Below are 19,200 nucleotides of genomic sequence, written 5' to 3' on the forward strand. Positions count from 1 at the left end.
AAGTGAGGGAGGGCTGTGCAAGGTCACCAACCTCACTCCTCCAGAGCCATCTGGGTCCAATGTCAAGTTATAGATCAGGACGACTAGAGATGGTCCTGGATGTTTAAGGCAATTGGGATTAACTAACTTGCCCAGGGTCGCAAGTCTGAAGTGAGATTTGAACTCAGCTCCTCCCAACTTCAGGGCCAGTATTCTATCCATTGTGCTACCTAGCTGCCCCAATATATTAAAGCATCTAGTAGGAACTTTTTTGAGGAGAAGACAAGCCAGGTTAAGTGACTTGCCCAAGGATACACAGCTAGGCCCTCCTGACTTCCATGCCAGTGCTCTCTCCTAGCTGCCCCCTAGACAGCAGTACCCAGAACTCAATATTCTCTTTTCCACTTAGTGGCAGTGTTATGCCCAAGTTAAGGCAGAGCACTAGATGGAGCAGGACAGTGTGGGGGACAAGAAGAGGCAGTGGGAATGCTGCTTCTGCTACATCCCTGAGGCAAGACCAGACTTGTGGTGCATTTTCATACAGGGTGACAAGAACAGGTCTGGTGGACATCTCTGTAGGATGTCTCCCCTTTCTGTGGCAGGGATGCCTGCCTTGCTTAAGTTCTCTTCAGGCTCCTCACAGCCAGTGGATGAGTGATTTTAGAAGAGGCACCTGCCTTGAGAGTGGCTCAGTATCCAGGCGCTGCTGCCCTGGTGTGTTAGAGCTACAGGGGACCCTAGAGAGCCTCCCAGGCAGGGGTCCTGAACTGTTTGTGTGTCCTCTTCCCCTTCCCCAGCCTGGAGAAGCCTCTGGCCCCTTCTCAGAATCATATTTTTAAATGCACACAATAAAATACTAGAGGAAACCATTGCTGCTGAGGCACAGTTATTGAGGTATTTTTAAAAGTTCTCAGACCCTAGGTTAAGAACCCCTGTTCTAGTCCTGGCCTTGCATTTTGGGGGTTAGGAAACAGAGGGCCAGAGAAGCAGGTAGTCAGTAAGCATGTATTAAGTACTGCTGGTCTGGAGCAGCTGGGTGGTACGGTAGAGTTGTGAGCCTGGAGTCAGGAAACCTTGAATTCATATCCACCCTCAGACACTCCCCATGTGACCTTGGCAAGTCACTTCACCTCTGTCTGCCTCAGTTTCCATAGCTGTGAAATAGGAATATTAATAGCACTTACCCCCCAGAGTTGTCCTGAGGATCAGATCAGATATTTGCAAAGCAATTAACAGAGAGTGCTTAATAAATGTTTTTCCTTCTCCCACCCCCTTTCTGGGCAATGGGAAGACAAAAACAAAAGTGAAGCAGTCCCTGCCCTCAGAGAGCTTACTGGGTGCTGGGGGAAGGAGCATAGGATACATTAAACTCACCAATAAGTAAATGCAGGCCTGTATAAAACTATGTACACAGTCATTGGGGGAGGAGGGAAAAGAGCGTTAACAAGTGGGGGGGGCAGGGAGGGAGAGAGCAGAGAAGTCCTTTTGGAGAGGGAGGGAGAGGAAGGGAGAAAAAGAGGAATAAGGGAGAGGCAGGGAAGAGTGTGGTATAGTCGATAGAAGGCTGGACTCAGAAAGACATGTGTTCAAGACCTGCCTCTTAGACAAACTGATTGCAATTTATGCATAAAATGGACACGTCACTTCATCTCTCAGTGCCCCAGACATCTCTCTAAGATTGGTGTTTACAGTTGTGAGTTTGCATGTTGCCAGATGTCTGCAGTGGAGGCACCACTAAACAAATGAAATAATAGGTCTGGACCAAAAAATGGACAAGGAGAAAGTCATTAGCAAGTTAAATATCCTAGTCGCCTACAACTTGTCTATTTTTTTTTTCAGGTTTTATTCTCTGTGCACAAGGATAACATACTTAAGTAATAAATATAGCTTCCCACATCAAAACCATACCTTACCATCAGTTTTATGATTCAGAAATGTATCGTCCATTTCTCCCATCCGACGCATCTGGCTTAATATACTCCATTTTGCCTTTTTTCTCCCTTCAGAGAAAGATAGGGTAGCTAGGTGGTACAGTGATAGCATACTGGGCTTAGAATCAAAGACTCAGTTTCCTGAGTTCAAATCTGACCTCAGATATTTGCTAGCAATGTGACTCTATTTGCTTCAATTTTCATAACTGTGAAATGAGATAGAGAAGGAAGTGGCAAATTAATCTAGTATCTTTGCAAAGAAAACCCCCAGTGGGGCCACAAAGAGTCAAACGTGACTGAAACGATTGAGCAACAACAACAAAAGAGAAGGATAGAGGTAAAAAAAACCACAATAGTATAAAGTTGGCAATAGGACAAGATAAGTTTGCAAAGGTTTATAACTATATATAACCCCATGTTACTCTAACAGCAACCTTGGAAGGTAGGTTCTAGGTTTACTCCCATTTTACAGATGCAGAAACTGCCTCAAAAAGAACTTCAATTCCTTGCCCAGGATCACGCAGATCTTCCTGTTCTCTATCCAGTGCAGCACTTTGATGCATAGACAAGGAGGATTATCTAAGAGATATGTGTGGTTCTGTGAGGACCCAGAGTCTCACTTCTATCTTTGAAAAAAAAGGGGAGATCAATTCATGAAAGTTTCATGGAAAAAGAGGTATTTAAAATGGACCTTGAAGGACCGATAAGGTTCGAATAGACAGACATTCAAGGCAGAGAAAAACCTCTAAGAAAAAGTCTGAAAGTATAAGGGTCAGTAATCCTGTTTGCCTGGAGGCGTCAGAGGACCCACCATCAGTGGCCCAGGCCTTTTTCAGGACACCCAAGTCTGCAGCCCAGAACAACAAACAATGGAGACTTTGGAAAAAGATGTTCTCTCCCACCCTCCCCAATGCACCCTCCAGGTCAAGTTTCTGCAGGGAAGTCAGTCTGGCATCTATTTAATCATGATCCATCAAAGCTTTTAAAAATGTTTTAAAATTAAATAAAATCAAGAAAGGGGATAGTGGAGCCAGAGAGAAAAGAACATATATTTGCCAAGGAGGACTCCCTCCCTTCACATATGACTCATGCTTAGCAAAGGCCAGTGACTTTGGAAGAATGCCTTGTCTGCAGTCACAATGAGGCAGAGCCACCTTGGCATTTTAAAACATTCTGTCATTTTCTCAGACAATAAAAGATGTTTTTCAGATAGTTCATTCCCCATTTCTGGGCCAGCCTGTGGCTTTTTTTTTTTCTTGGTAACTATAAAATGACAGCTACATAAAAGTTTGGCATTGCAAACAGATGGGCCCAGACCTTGCTCCCTGGTCCTGCTAGTTAATAAAGAAACATGTCTCTACTGTCCAATTTTTAATCTTTCTTTTTTCATGAGGATTATTATTGATTCAAAGGGACTTGTCCATTAATCCTTAAGCTTCCTCACTGTGGATGTCTTTCCATTTGAAAGTCTAATTATATGCTCATTCTTGTGCCTTTTATTATCTTAGAATTCCTTCCCCCTGCCCTGCCTTTTTAAAAAGCAATTTCCATTGCTGAACTGAAAAGGGTGGTTGTGTTAACTTGGTTGAACCAAATACAGCAATTGCCTGTGAGATGTAGTCATACCGAATTTCATCCACTTGGGGGCACCAAATAGACAAAAAAAAGTCACTTTACTTTTCCTCCCTTTTGATATGTTGTTAAAACCTTTTGGCCTCTCAGAGTTGGGTGAGTTGGCTCTCAGAAACCCTGGAATGAATTGAGCCTGGTATTTCTAGTTGGACTAAAAATTCAAAATCACTAACATTTTAGGAAAAGGGGGAAAAAAAAGGATCTGATCACTTTTCTTTTTCTGCATTTAGGATATGGTTGTGTTTATCTATACCTAGGAGATAAAATGCCTAAATCTTTAACATTTCCAGAAATTGAGAGAGCTTCACAACATCCCCATACCGTTCTTTTCTTTCCTTTCTGCCTTCTTTCCTCCTTTCCCTTTTCCTTTCCTTCTTTCATATTTTGGTTTAGGGCTAGAAAGGTACTATGAGTCATCTTTTCTCACCTCTTCTTTTTTACATTTTACAGATGAGGAAAGAAACAGAGAGAACTGATTTAGGCAAGAACAACTCAGATTATCAGTAGCAGAGCTAGGGTTTGAACATAGAAGAGCCTCTAGTTTTCTTTCTTTCTTTTTTTGCAGGGCAATGAGGGTTAAGTGACTTGCCCAAGGGTCACACAGCTAGTAAGTGTCAAGTGTCTGAGGCCGGATTTGAACTCAGGTCCTCCTGAATCCAGGGTGGGTGCTTTATCCACTGTGCCATCTAGCTGCCCCCTGAGCCTCTAATTTTCTAAATCATACATCTTTCTTTTTTCAGTCTCTCTATTCTTCCTCTTCCCTCATTCTTGGAACCCACCTATTTCACTTCCTCAAAATGCCAAACATCAAAGACTGAACAACAAAATCTAATAAATAAGAACAACCCTCTTTGGATGGTCTTGGAAGTTAAGCAGTATTGGATTGGGGAAGCAAGGTAGAATACCAAAACCATTTGTATTTTTTGGAAGGCTTGCCTTATAAGGCAGACTCTTGGATATAAATCGAACATGGATGAAATGGTCGTTTGAGTGGAACACATTTCACTAATGGAAGGATAAATCACTGAAAATCTCATTTCCCACATAACTTGGTCAAGATATACCTCTGAAACCATAGTCCTTTATTTTAACTTCATTGGGTGCACTGTTGTTCCTTCTAGTTATATGGGAAGTCATGTGCCTCACCATCCCATAAGTGTCTTGAGTCTTGCCTAACTACTCACATCCCCTGGGGAATAATGACACTTGATTCATAAGGGACTTAGGAAAATAATGGGATATAGGCTGAAGTGGCAAAGCCAGACCGTTTGTGCTCAGTGTGGAGGCTGCCTTATTTCACAGTCATTATCAACATTTTGGTTTCACTGCCCATTCACTGAGAACTGCTTTCATACAGGCTGTCGCTTGACAAACTAATATCCTGCTAGTATTAAATGTCAGATCTGCCATGCTTATCGCCAGAGGCACAGAACTATTCAAGATCTCAGGTTCAAAGAGACCAATAATTTTTCATAAATGTGTACATATTTACACATGTAAATTACATATTACATATTTTCATAAATATGTACATATACCCATATGTATAGATTGGGGGGGGTGTGTGTGTATGTATCAACAGTAAAACACTCATTTAGGCTACTGCTCTAATTTTTTGGACATACCATTCATTATTTTGTATTCATAAATGGAGCTCGGAAAGGACTTCAGCATGTTTGATCTAATACTGAGTCTGGCTTCAAGCCTGAGTTAAGGTATAGGCCCACTTTCTTCAAGCAGTTCAAAAGGGAAAAATCTCCAGACATTTTTCCTTTCTCAAAGTAGAGCTTCCCAAGGATGTAAATGTAATAGTTACGATGCCTTTTCTCTTAAATACATTTGTAGCTTTTCCAGAGCTTTGTCACATCAGAATGACTTGTACCATCACGGATTTTTTTTTTAACATCTCTCTTGTGTGCTTATCATGTTTTATTTTACATTACAATTCTTAGTGCATGTGCAATACACATACACACATATCCCTCCCAATCCCACCCCCTACTCTGTAGCTCTACAAAAGTTGGGACTGAGTCTTGTATAAATGAATTTCACCTGGTGTCTAACCAAAGTAGCACAGTTTTGAGCATATCATAAATGCTTATTCTTCTTCTTGTTGTTGTTTAATAAATGTTGGATATTGAATTGAAATTATCTCCTTTTTCTCCTCTTAACCACTCTGAGAGGTGGGATAGAAAAGTATTTTTTTTCTAGATATTTAATATAGGGAGGAAATGGAAAATTCTCTCTCTGATTTCATTGTTGTTCAGTCATTCAATTGTGCCAGACTCTTGGTGACCTCATGGACTAAAACAGGGCTTCTTAAACTTTTTGCACTCTTGACCCCATTTCACCTGAGAAATTTTTACATGATCCCAGGTATATGGGTATATAAAACGGGTATGCATAACCTTTTACTATTAGGCATTTTGCATTATGTACTCTGCATATGAGGTAAATAAGGTAATGTTATATAGCCTTGTACTCCTTTCCCAATCTTAAAACAGTCAGTTGTTCCATGTTCAGTTCTAGTTGTTACTTCTTTGCCTGCATACAGGTTCCTCAGGGGCAAAGTAAAATGATCTGTTATTCCCATCTCTTTGAGGACTTGCCACATTTTGTTGTGATCCATACAAACAAAGGATGAAATGAAACACAAAAAGATTTTTTTTTTCTGGAATGCCCTTGCCTTTTCCATATTTAGACAGTGTTGGCAATTTGGTCTCTAGTTCCTCTGCCTCCTTGAAAACCAGCCTGCTCTTCTGATCATTCTCATTTCTAATATTGCTGTAGCCTAGCTTGTAGAATCTTAGGCATAACCTTGCAGACATATGAAATGAGCACAATTGTTCAGTAATTTGAGCATTTTTTGGCATTGCTCTTCTTTAGGATTGGGACATAGGATGACCTGGTCTGGCTCTCTATCCACTGTATCACCTAGCTGCTCAGAACATTTAAAGGTTAGAGTTATTTTGTGGATATGTCTGTAGAAAAGGGTGGGGGAAAGATATTTATTTTTTTTAAAACCCTAAAACCATCAAGGATAGCTGTATGGAAGTAATATCTGAAGAGGACTAGAGTTGTTGTACCTAAATCGAGAGAGGTACAGCTAGCGAGAATGTAGCTAGGGTTAAAAAGGAATGAAAATGTGGTGCCAGCAATACCTGGTATAAATCCTGCCTCGGACATTTACTAACTGTGATCTCAGGTGGGCCTCAGCTTCCTTACCTATAAAATTAGATTAGACTTGATCTCAAAGGTGCTTTGCAGCTATAAATCTCTGATCCTGTGTGTATGAGTACAATAATGTCAAGAAAAAACTACTAAAAAGGAAAACCTATGAATAATTTTAGTGACCATTTTATTGGTCCCATAAAACAAATGATGACATGCACCTCCTTTTTAGTGGGGGGATGTGGTGCAGACTTGTTACAATACATGTTGTCAAATCCTTTGGTCAGTAAGCATTTATTAGGTATCTTCTGTGTGCTGGGCATTCAGAAAAGGAAGACCATTCCTGTCCTCAAGGAGCTTTCAATCTAATCAGAAGAAGACAAAAGCAGCTGATGACATACCCAGCTTAGGGGCATGACAAGATAAATCCAAATAGATATTGCATTGATTGGTTTTTGCTTAATTTTTTATCTTTGTTACCAGGTAAGATTCATGGTGGGCAGAGGTGGAAGAGCTGCCATATATCTGAAAAGGCTATGCCAAGAAAACAAAAGGATCAATAAAATTTGTTTTTAAAAAAGAAAGATGAAGGAAAAGGAATATGAGGGAATGGAAGTTTCCTTTTTCCTGTCTTACATCTAATTCATGTTCTTCTCTCCTCCCTACCATGAGATGTCGTGGAGTAGCATCTCATATGTCCATATGTACAGATAATTTAGGTGACAGGCTTACACCTTTGTTCTCCAAGCTCAGGGCCTGATGAATTCAATAGCTCACAAGATAGGGCAGCCTGTTCCTCTGTTACCCGACTTCATTTCAGAAAATGTGTTGTTTTTCTGCATTCATTTAGCACGGCATATTTGCAGAATTCTATTCCTCTTAAAAAAAACACACCACCCTTTATCACAGTGAGGAAACAGGGTCAAGTGCTTTATCAAGGTTATGGAGTATCCTTGTAGCTTACTACCTTATCTACATCACCTTCTTAAAGTTACACCACCCTTGAGCTAGCAATAACCCCAAGTAGGATGTTTATTTAACCCTGTCAGTATGGGGAATCATACCTTTATATGTTGGTGCTTTGCCCAAAGGAATTCAAATTTCAATCCCTTAAACCTCACAAGATATCTTAGGGTTTGGGAGCCATTTTCTCTCTTTTCTCTTCCCTACTTATTTATTCTATCATTAAAAAAAAAACAAACCCAATTGTGACAGTTAACTATTGTCCCATGTAGTTTCATTTATGATCTCTTGAAATTGAACTCTAGAAAACCAGACTTTGATAAAGCCCATTGGGATTCAAATGGAACTACTTGATTATTCCTTAAACCCAAATCACTCTGACTCTCTCTGATTGGCCAGTAATAGTTCCTGGCCCAAGCCTCACTAGGTCATTGTTTGGGTTTTGTTGACTCTTGGTGAGTTGCTTGGTGAGCAATAGTTTCTGTTCTGGTCAGAAACCCTGAGGGTCTTCCTCTCCCAGATTGCTTTTGTTTTGTTTCTTGAGTAGGCAAACTAGGCCATCTTTTTACTCATTTCTTCCCCAACTTTAAATCACTGAATGGGTGTTGCCTCTGACAAACTGAGACCTGAAAGAGACTTTAGCTTAAAAAGACAAAAGTCTACCACTGCATCTGGGGTCATCTCGTTATTCTCACCTGTCTTGCCACTGGACTCCTATGACTGGAGGACAGAGTGAGGCTGAGAACTTTGCATAACCCTGCCTTACTTAAATCCAATTCACATCAACCTCCCAATGTCATTGGTCCTCTTTGAGAATGAAGGATGAACAACAATCCCCATTCAAAATGTCCAGCATCACCACCCAGGGATAGAGATGATACAGGCTTCTTCAGGGGCCCCAGTTCAGAAGCTTTACTTCTGAGTTCTTTTTTGGATTTAATCTTTGCTTCTCTCACAAGATATTACTTTTTCCTTTTCAATCTGGTACTTGTTTTTTGGTGTACATCTACTTAGCTGTAAACCAGGAATCTTCAAGCCACCAGATACCAGGTATCATCCCCTCTCCATCACCTTAATCATATCCTAGACCCTGGAATAGCCTTAAAGTCTCCTAGAACTAACAGATTGTGGCTCCTGAATAACTTCAGGCCAAGAGTGAAGGGCCAGAGAGCCTGGTGAGGGGTGCGGTCAAACATACCTCACACGCAACCCTTGGGAATTGGGATTGGGACAATTGGAGATTCAGAGTATGAGAGCTAATTGATTTGAGTGAGCATTGGAGGCCAAATAATAAATCTTACTGTGACTCTAAACAACTAGATGGTATACTGGAGAGAATGATGGCCTTGGAGTCAGGAAGAACTGAGTTCAAATCCTGCCTCAGACATTTTCTAGCTATGTGACCATGGACAAGTCACTGAACCTCCTTTTCCTGATTGGTAAACTAGGAATAATAATAGGATCTCCTTCATAGAGTTATTATGAAGGTCAAATGAAATATTATATAGTGCTTTGCAAACCCCAAAGTGCTGTCTTTATAAATGTTGGCTATTCTCTGTTCTAGTCTTTCCTGTTTTTACCTGGATCTTAGGAGGAATCCTAGCCCTCAGATGGGTTTGAGGTTGGCTCTGTCCTTGGTCCTGATCTGCATGCTTCAGTGACTTTAAAGGTGCCCTAGGAAAGAAGAGAAGAAACTGCCTCTCAGTACCACTGAGTGCCAACTTAGTACAGAGCAGCTAAGTTTCTTTTGCTACTTCTCATTGCCAACACAATATCAAAAACCAACCCTCAAGGCTTTGTTGAATTGGAAATAGTTTTGTTCTTCTCAGCTGAATAATTCCCACTCCTTGAATGTTCGTTTTCTCATTTATCTCATTTTCCACCCCCTTTGTTCTCTGTACCTTTTCCCTCATTTTCCTGGAATCTTTCCAAGTTTACCATTTCTGTGTATCTTAGATTCCATTCCTTGTGGGTACTCCTCCAACTGCACTGATGTTGATCACAGCCCCTCCAGCCCTCATCCTGTGACATTCCTGTCCCATCAGTCCTCCATAAAAGATTTGCTCAATGCCTAAAGGGCGATAAAGCTGTGTCTACCCTTTGACCCAGCAATACCACTTTTGGGTCTTTTTCCCAAAGAGATCATGGAAGGGGGAAAGGGACCCACATATACAAAAATATTTATAGCTGCTCTTTATGTGGTGGCAAGGAATTGGAAGTTGAGGGGGTGCCCATCAATTGGGGAATGGCTGGACAAGTTGTGGTATATGAATACAATGGAATACTATTGTGCTATAAGAAACGATGAGCAGGAGGAGTTCAGAGAAACCTGGAGGGTCTTGAGTGGTCTGATGATGAGTGAGATGAGCAGAACTAGAAGAACATTGTACACAGTAACATCAACATTGAGTGTTGATCTACTGTGATGGACTATATTCTTCTCACCAATGCAATGGCACAGAAGAGTTCCAGGAAACTCGTGATGGAAGAGGATCTCCAAATCCAGGAAAAAAAAAAAAAAAAGAACTGCAGAGTATAGATGCTGAATGAACCATACTATTTCTTTTGTTTTTGATGCTGTTGTTTTTTTTCTATTCTGAGGTTTTTCATCATTGCTCTGATTTTTTTTCTCTTATAACATGACTGATGCAGAAATAGGATTAATGTTATTATGTATGTGTGTATATATATATATATATATATATATATATATATATATATATATATATATATATATATATATATATATATATATATATATATATATATATATAACCTATATCAGATTGCCTGCTGTCTGGGGGAGGGGGGAGGGAGGGAGAAAAATCTAAAATTATAAAGCTTGTATAAACAAAAGTTGAGAACTATCTTTACATGTAATGGAAAAAAATAAAATACTTTATTAATTAAAAAAAATAAAATAAAATGGTTCCCCCCCAAAAAAAAGATTTACTCATCCTGGGGGAGGCTTTCTTCCCTCAGGGAGTACCAATGTCCCACTTAGGTTTCTGTTACCCCTCACTCTCTTCTCCCATTTCCTACGCATCTCTTAAAAGTAAGAAGTAGTATTTCCATTTTGAAGTACAGTTTCTTAGAAAGAATGATGGAAAAATATGTCAGAAAAAAGGAACAATAGAACTGTGCTTAAATGCATAAACATGAAAAATTCCTCAGGGTTTTCCTATACCCCATACCTCTATCCCTTGTTTTGCACTTCTGGGGAATTTTACTTAATTTGAGCTTTGAAGAGTTTGTAATTTACCTAAATTGAACACTGATGTCATTTAGGAAATGTAGACATGGTATAAAAGGTTGGATTGTTGAATGAGACATTGGCCTTGATGACTCTCAAAGTCCTTTCCTGCTCCTAGATTCTATGATTTTATGATTCACTCTCCAGTAAAGAGTTGTCTTTAGTTGAGAGCACTTCTTTTTAAGTGTGATAAAAAGTCTTGCCTTTAGAATCCATTATGAGGTTGTAACCTTCCTAAATAACCTTGTAAAAGCAACTAGAGCATCATTTTATTAAAATATGATTGGCCCAGTGCCCTTAGAATTGATGTAAACATGGGCTACAAGAGCATTAAAGAGGGGAGGAATGGGTCCTTTTGAAATGGGAAAAGGAATGTGCAGGATTTGCTTGGGAAGTCAAATGTTATATTCTGATATGTAAATATCCTCATATCACTTCCTTGCTGTTTAATTCTCCTTTGGGAGGCTTTTGTTATAGTCTTCACTGAATTCCACAGTCCAGGTTTGGTTGGTAGGATGCATAGCAACCGTCTGGACCCAACAGCCAGTGGCATCTCCTTAGCATCCTCCCCACTCCTCCCCCTCTCCCCAACCATCCCCTCAGCTCTTACTTCTCAGTCTGTATTGCCATTGGATGCAGAAGTCTCTGGGGAGGAGGGAGCAGGGGTTGGAGAGGCTTTAAAAGACAAAAACAAAAACGGAGGTTGGTGGCTCTAATAATCTGATAAATGTTCTGGAAAGCTTGCTTATTCATATGGAAGAGCCAAGCCAGTCCTGCACCTAAGTAGTGGAGCTACCAGGCCTCCAGGCTGCTGGCATCTGCAGCATGTTAGCATTGCTCAGCAACAAGAAGCTTTTATTTTTAAAGATGAAGGTGGCAGGGGAGCCCCGAAGACATAATCAAATGTGTGGTAGAAAGGCTATTTGCTTCCTTGGATTCCGGCTGTGGTTTGGTTGAGATGGAGATCCTATGTTGAGCTTTTATTTATGGTGCTAAAATAAATAATCTTTTCATATTTGCATCCTCTTTTATTCCTTCTTCCCCCTAAGCAATTTCTAGGTTCTGCAGCCTATCTTAGTGAGCTCCAATTGAATAACTCTCTCCTTCAGCCTTATGTCTCAGTCTTAGGGTAGAAAGGGACATCTTAATTCAATCATCTCATTTTGCAAACAAGAAAATTGAAGTCCAGAGAACTTAATTAAATTATACAATATCACACAGGGAAAGAGTAAGTAGCAGAACCAGGATTTGAACCCAGCTCTTCTAGCTCACTGTACATCCAGGGTTCTTTCAACTCTACCACACTATTCCCATTGGTTTTTGTTTGGTTTTGTCTTTGGAGGCAATCAGGGTTAAGTGACTTACCCAAGGTCACACAGCTAGTAAATATATGAGGCTGGACTTGAATTCAGGTCCTCTTGACTCCAGGGCCAATGCTCCATTCACTGTACCACCTAGCTGCCCCTGTTTCCATGGAGAGATTGTGTGTGTGTGTGTGTGTGTGTGTGTGTGTGTGTGTGTGTAGATAGATAGATAGTTAGATAGAGCTTTGTAAATATTAAAGTGCTATCTATATATTGATTTTTTTTTAACCAGACAGTGGGGGTTAAGTGACTTGCCCAGGGTCACACAGTTAGTAAGTGTCAAGTGTCTAAGGTTGGATTTGAACTCAGGTCCTCCTGAATCCAGGGCCGGTGCTTTATCCACGGTGCCACCTAGCTGCCCCCAAGTGCTATCTATATAAATATTGGCTATTCTCTGTTCTATTCTTTCCTGTTTTTATAGGGATCCCAGGAATCCTAGCCCTTAGATGGATTTGATGCTGTGTTCTCAGCCCCTACTCCCCTTTCTCTCCCCTTACCCACAAACTGTCAGACATATATTGAGGGTAACAGTCTCTTGAAGCATTGTTGCTAAGACTGTGAAATCCAGGCAGAGTCTTATCTCCAGGCTTATAGCTAGGGATGGAGAAGCCTGGCAGTTTCAAACATCTGATTAGGACAGGCTTTCCTTAAAAAGTTTCAGTTTTGTTTACTGTTGTGAACCATTAGCCACAAGGAAACAGCTTTCAAGGTAAATATCTTTTTCTTGGGTCCACTAAGCACATTTCTTTTGAAATTTGAATTGTCTCCCAGCCGTTCTTACCCTTCTGCTGTCTGAAAGATACATAGAAGTTGTGTGATGAATCTACTCATTTTCTACAACCTGGGAAATGATGATGTCTTCTGGACTCAAGGCAAAGCCCTGCTGAAATTCTTTTGAAATTACTGATTTGTCTTTTCCATGCACAGTTTATGTAGCCATATCCTTTCTCCCTTTGGAAACAAATAAAGTAGTCTTCTTCCTGAAAGTAAAGCTTCTGTCTAGGTGAAAAAACAGCTGACAGCATGGGAAATTGAGGCAGCCTTCCAGAATGTCTATGTATAATCTGTGAGCCTCTCAATCTGTGTAGGAGAGAACAAAGAACTGTTTGGCCTAGAATTTAAGAATAAATACTTTCTTTGTTTCTGTCTCTTTCCTGGCTTGGAAAGGTAAATGGTTTTCCAGTGATCAGTAGAATTTTCCATGGAGGATTTGTTTTATAACAATGAAAAGGTGGCATGATAGGAAAGAAACGGCACTGTATGGTGGATTTTGTGGAAGAAGGGCCGAGTTCCATGCCACCTCTGCCACTGACTAGCAGTGACCTTGTGCTAGGCATTTCACTTCTTTTTTTCTTTTCTTTTTTTTCGGGGGGGGGGCGCGGTTTCTTTTTGTTTTTGTTTTGTAGGGCAATGAGGGTTAAGTGACTTGCCCAGGGTCCCACAGCTAGTAAGTATGTCAAGTGTCTGAGGCCAGATTTGAACTCAGGTCCTTCTGAATCTAAGGCCGGTGCTTTATCCACTGTACCACCTAGCTGCCCCTTAGGCATTTCATTTCTTTGGGTTATTTAAAATGGGCAGAAGGGGAGAGAACAGTTTAATATTTGACCCATCAGGACCCTTCCAATTTGGACAGGAGGCTTCTCTTTCATAGTTGCTGAACATTTTGAAGGGCCAGGAGTCACCTGCCTAAGCACATGGGGCAGGGTGGGGCTAGGGGGTGTCATTTGTAATTGAATTTTTCTGAAGCTCTTCAGGAACTGCTTCCAACCCTAGTAGAGTGGACAGTGAAATTCTAAAAACCGAGAGTAGATAGTCCTCTCTAGAATGACCTTCGAGCCACTTCTTCAAAGACCTAGAATAGTCCAATCTGTAGTTTATTTGGCTGGGGGAAGAATGGATTCAGGAAGTTTGGTCACTGGGTATTAGACTTCGAATGGAGCCTGGAAGTTTTGATTAGCTTATTTTCCATGTGCTTTTTCATCCGGAGGAGTCACAATGTGAGGATTCATTTTTAGGGAGGGATGGAGGGAGGGGGGGAGGGAGGGAGGGAGGGAGGGAGGGAGGGAAGGAAGGAAGAAAGAACAAAAGAAAAGGAAGGATTTATTAAGCTTCTACTATAAACATTTTGTGGCTATTATCTCCTTTGATCCTTACAACAACCCAGGGAGGTAGATGCTATTATTATCCTCATTTTATAGATGGGGAAACTGAGGCAAACAGAGACTAAGTGACTTATATAACTAGGAAATGTCTGAGGTGGGATTTAAACTCAGCTCTTCCTGACTCCAGATATTCTATTCCTTGAACCATCCAACTACACAGATAGCAGGGTTCCTTCTATATACAGTAAGCACTTCATAAATGCTTTTTCATTCATTCATTCATTCATTCATTCATAGCTTACTTGCCTTGGGCAAAAGGCCTGATGATTATCTTCTGTATAGTAAATAAACAGATACTAAATCCACCCTCCAAGGCCTAGCACCAGCTCCTTCTCCTTCTTGGGTCTTCCACAGTGCTTCTCTTTGTCTCATTCCTGCGGCACTTCCAGCCTAGATAGTTCATGTAGCCACTGACATTGTACTGCCTGATGTTGTTGTTCAGCTTTTTACTGATGTCTACATTGTGTTTATAATGACACATCAAGAGCATGGGAGCTTTCTAGCTAGCACAGTACAGGGGATGTTTGCAGAGCCCTACCCCCTCTGCCACCCAGCTTCCTCCCCACATGTGTGGAGCAGAGAAGAGACACTGGAAAGTGAGATCAGGAAGGGCTTCATGGAGGAAGGCACACAAGCTGAGCCTTAAAGGGGTTCTGAAATACAGTTAAGAAGAATATGTTCTGGGGCAGCTAGGTGGTGCAATAGATAGAGCACCAGCCCCGGAGTCAGGAGGACCTGAGTTCAAATCTGGCCTCAGACACTTAACCCTTACTAGCTGTGTGACCCTGGGCAAGTCATTTAACCCCAATTGCCTCACCCAAAAAAAAAAAAAAGAAGAAGAAGAAGAAGAAGATGTTCTAAACCTGCAGATGGCCAGTGCAAGCAGATGGCCAGTGCAAGCGTACAAGCATGAAGTGGAGCATCAACCTCAGGAAATATTTAGGAGTTCAGTTTGGATGGCCCACTGCTAGAGGGATTATTACACCCATTTAAGAGATGGGGAAAGAGGCTCAAATAAATTAAACAAGTTATAGCTACCAAGTCACTAGGTAGTCACATAGTATGTCAGTATCCGGGGTTGGATTCAAAAACAGATCTCTTCTGGACTTGAAGTCCAAAGTCTGCCATACCATGCTTCTTCCCAACCTGGGCTCCATGTTGGCTGCCATATATGACCCATGTTTTCCTACCTCACCCACACTGAAGATTGAATTGCCCCCCATCTCCACCTGTTGTTTAATTCTCACCCATCCTTCAGTTATTTATTGTTTTGGGGGTGGATAGTGGAGGAAGGTATCAAAGATAAGGCATTTTAATTAAGTAGCACTGTTTCCTCCATAAACCTTGAGCTCACCCACCCACAAATAGGGCCCACGCCCTGCAGTGGGAAGAAGGGGCCTGCACAGGACTTGTGCATAGGGCATCAACTTTCAGGTAACACACACATGACCAGGGTACTCCGGTGAAGGGGTGCAAGGACAGTGCGTCATTAAAGCCAGGCCCTCCCTCTAAAGCCCAGCTCATGTTCCCTTTCCCCATGAAACCTTCTGGGCTCTACCCAGTCAATAACGACCTATGCACCTCCGACCACAGACAGCACTTTGTTAACTCTGCTGTGAATTTACCATGTGTTATTTCATATTATAGTTATTTGTATTCATCATACCTTCCTACTAGAATAGAAGCTCCATGAGAATATCCAATAACAGGATCTTACTTATTTTGGTGTGTTTGTGTCCCATTCCCCCTTTCCCTACATCATACCAGGCATAAGCCCTGCACCAAATAGATACATAATAAATGTTTCTTGGATTGACCCAAATGGAAGAGAGTGAAAGTTGACAGGGTGAAATATAATATTTTGCCAACCTTCGCTGTTTGGTGGGTTTGGTTTTTTTTAACTTTTCACTACTCGACCCCTCTCCTGCCTTTCTTTTCTTTCTTTCTTTCTTTTCTTTTCTTTTTCTTTTTTGTAATAAGCATTTTTATTTATAGTTGGGGTTCCAATTTTTATCCCTCCTTCTCTCCCTCCCCTCCCTCCTCCGTGAGGCAGCACACAATCAGATATGGGTTATACATGTATGGTCAGGTAAAACATTACCATATTTGTCATTTTGTACAAGAAAATTTGATTAAAAGAAAAAAATGGGGGCAGCTAGGGGGCACAGTGGATAAAGCACCAGCCCTGGATTCAGGAGGACCTGAGTTCAAATCCAGCCTCAGACACTTGATGCTTACTAGCTGTGTGACCCTGGGCAAGTCATTTAAGTCATTGCCCCACTCAAAAAAAAAAGAAAGAAAAAATGAAAAAAAGTGAAAAACAGCATGCTTCAGTCTGTTTCATCAATATCAGTTCTTTCTTTGGAGGTGGATAATGTGTTTCATCAGTGGTCCTTTGGGATTGTCTTGGATTATTATATTGCTGAGAATAGTTAAGTCATTCACAATTCTTCATCAAACAGCATTGCTGTCTCTGTGTACAATGTTCTCTTGGTTCTGCTCATTTCACTATACATCAGTTCATATAAGTCTTTCCAGGCCTTTCTGAAATCATCCTGCTTGTCATTTCTTATAGCACAATAATATTCCATCACCATCATATACCACAGTTTGTTTAGCCATTCCGCAGTGGGCATTCCTTTGATTTCCAATTCTTTCTTTCTTTCTTTTTTTTTTTTTTGGTGAGGCAATTGGGGTTAAGTGACTTTCCCAAGGTCACACAGCTAGTAAGTGCCAAGTGTCTGAGGCTGGATTTGAACTCAGGTCCTCCTGAATCCAGGGCTGGTGCTCTATCCACTGCACCACCTCGTTGCCCCTTGATTTCCAATTCTTAGCCACCACACAATGAGCTGCTCTCTCCTACCTTTCTTAACCTATCAGTTCCTCTGTGTACTCTATGGTCCAGCCATACTGTTCTTCACACCCTCCAGTTCCCATCTCTGTGTCTTTGCCTGACACATTCTCCCTTCTCACCTCCACCTCTTAGAATCCCTGGCTTCTTCTTCTTCTTTTTTTTTTTTTTGGTGGGGCAATGGGGGGTTAAGTGACTTGCCCAGGGTCACACAGCTAGTAAATGTCAAGTGTCTAAGGCCGGATTTGAACTCAGGTACTCCTGAATCCAGGGCCAGTGCTTTATCCACTGCACCACCTAGCTGCCCCCTTCCCTGGCTTCTTTTAAGACCCAGTTCAGGTGCCTCTCCCTCCTCCAGGAGGCCTTTCCCATTCCTCTTAGCTTCTCATGTCTTCTCTCTAAGGTTCCCTTCCATTGCCTCTGTCCTCCTGCCTTAGAATGTGCCCTTCCTGAGAGCAGGGACTGGTTTTGCTTTTTCTGTATTCTTTCCGGGACTCAAGCATAATGGCTGGCACAGAAATGCTTGTTGATGGATTGATTTTTCTTCTTTGGTGTGTTCTTTTGCTTCCTTGAAGAAATAGCCAAGTATTCTTCTTAGCCCTGAAAAAAATGTCAGTGTCACTCAAAGTTGATTTCCTTTCAGAGTTGCAACGCTATTTCATTTTTCAGCTTTGTTCTGGATGTTTTATTTTCAGCGTCCAAAATGAGGCCTTAAAACCCTTCTTCTGCTTTAAATATACATATGTATTTACACAAGACTTTCCATATTAGGGAAGCGTTTTACACAAATCTCATATTAAAACAAGATGTTGGAAGTGCTGTATAAAATATGAGAAATCACTGCCCGGGATATTTGTAGCCCCTCTCCCCACCGTCTTTCTATCATTCTCTTTCCCTTTTAAGGGTACCATACTGACTAAAGTGGAGTATATTTGTGCCAACCTCGATTTGATTGGTGTTTATTTTTATTTTTCCATTTTGTTGACTTAATCCGTAACATTAGAAAGGAGGGCTTGCTTAAGGAAGAAAGGAAGAATCTTATGACACTAGAAATAAGTAATTTGCACTCATTTTCCTACTCCCATATGCTGTAGGTTTCGTCATAGTCCCAACTGCTGGTACCTGAGAGATTGGACCATGCACAGCTGGATTAGACAGTGCCTCAAATATGGTGCACAAGATAAAGCCTTGTATACGCTCGTCAATAAGGTGAGTGTCTCAGAGCAGCTGCAGCTGACTTAGATGAGTTTGGATGTTGCTATATATGTCTATCCACCTACATACATTTTATGATAAAGATTAAGACACAAGCTTAAGCCATTGCAATTCTCCTTTCTCAGAGCATGCTTCAAAAATTAGCCAGTGAGCGTAAGGAAAATCTCATCAGAGCCATGGCAAAGCATCAGCAGCCACTGATCCTGGTTTACTAGCTCTTCTCTATTAACAATATTCCATCTCCCATCTCCAGAGGTGCCTCCGCGAACTTCTTCACTCCTATATTGCATTCCCTGCTTACCTCAGCCTTATACAATCTAGTCTAGCTTCCCTCTCAATTTAATTCAGGCATTATGTCTGACAAGAATTCTGACCCAGTCTTCTCAGCAACTGGTGCCCTCTCCAAAGAAATTGCTTTGTACTCACTTTGTATTTATTTTCTATTTCATTTTCTCTCTGCGTGATTTTCCTACAATAGAATTAAGAGTTCAGAGAGCAGGGATGGTTTTATTCTTGTCTTTTGTTTTTCATCCACCCACCTATCCTTCTATCCATCCATCCATCTGCCATGTGTTAGACACTGAGGTTACCAAGGCAAAACTCCTTCGCACTGAGCACAGTACTTGGCACATGGTACACGCTGACTAAATGCCTATAGAATGAATGGGTGAATTCTAGG

The 19,200-nt window shown here is 41.2% G+C and overlaps 1 protein-coding gene across 1 annotated transcript in view; it reads left to right on the forward strand.

Moving 5' to 3' along the window:
• MRPS27 (mitochondrial ribosomal protein S27) overlaps positions 1 to 19,200 on the forward strand; it is a 137,633-nt gene that overhangs the window by 81,348 nt on the left and 37,085 nt on the right. Inside the window, exon 5 of the mRNA XM_043979788.1 lies at positions 18,401 to 18,515. Coding sequence (XP_043835723.1) covers positions 18,401 to 18,515 — 115 coding nt within the window. The remainder of the gene's footprint in view (positions 1 to 18,400; positions 18,516 to 19,200) is intronic.

Source organism: Dromiciops gliroides, chromosome 1 (assembly GCF_019393635.1).
Source record: "Dromiciops gliroides isolate mDroGli1 chromosome 1, mDroGli1.pri, whole genome shotgun sequence".
Classification (NCBI taxonomy): domain Eukaryota; kingdom Metazoa; phylum Chordata; class Mammalia; order Microbiotheria; family Microbiotheriidae; genus Dromiciops; species Dromiciops gliroides.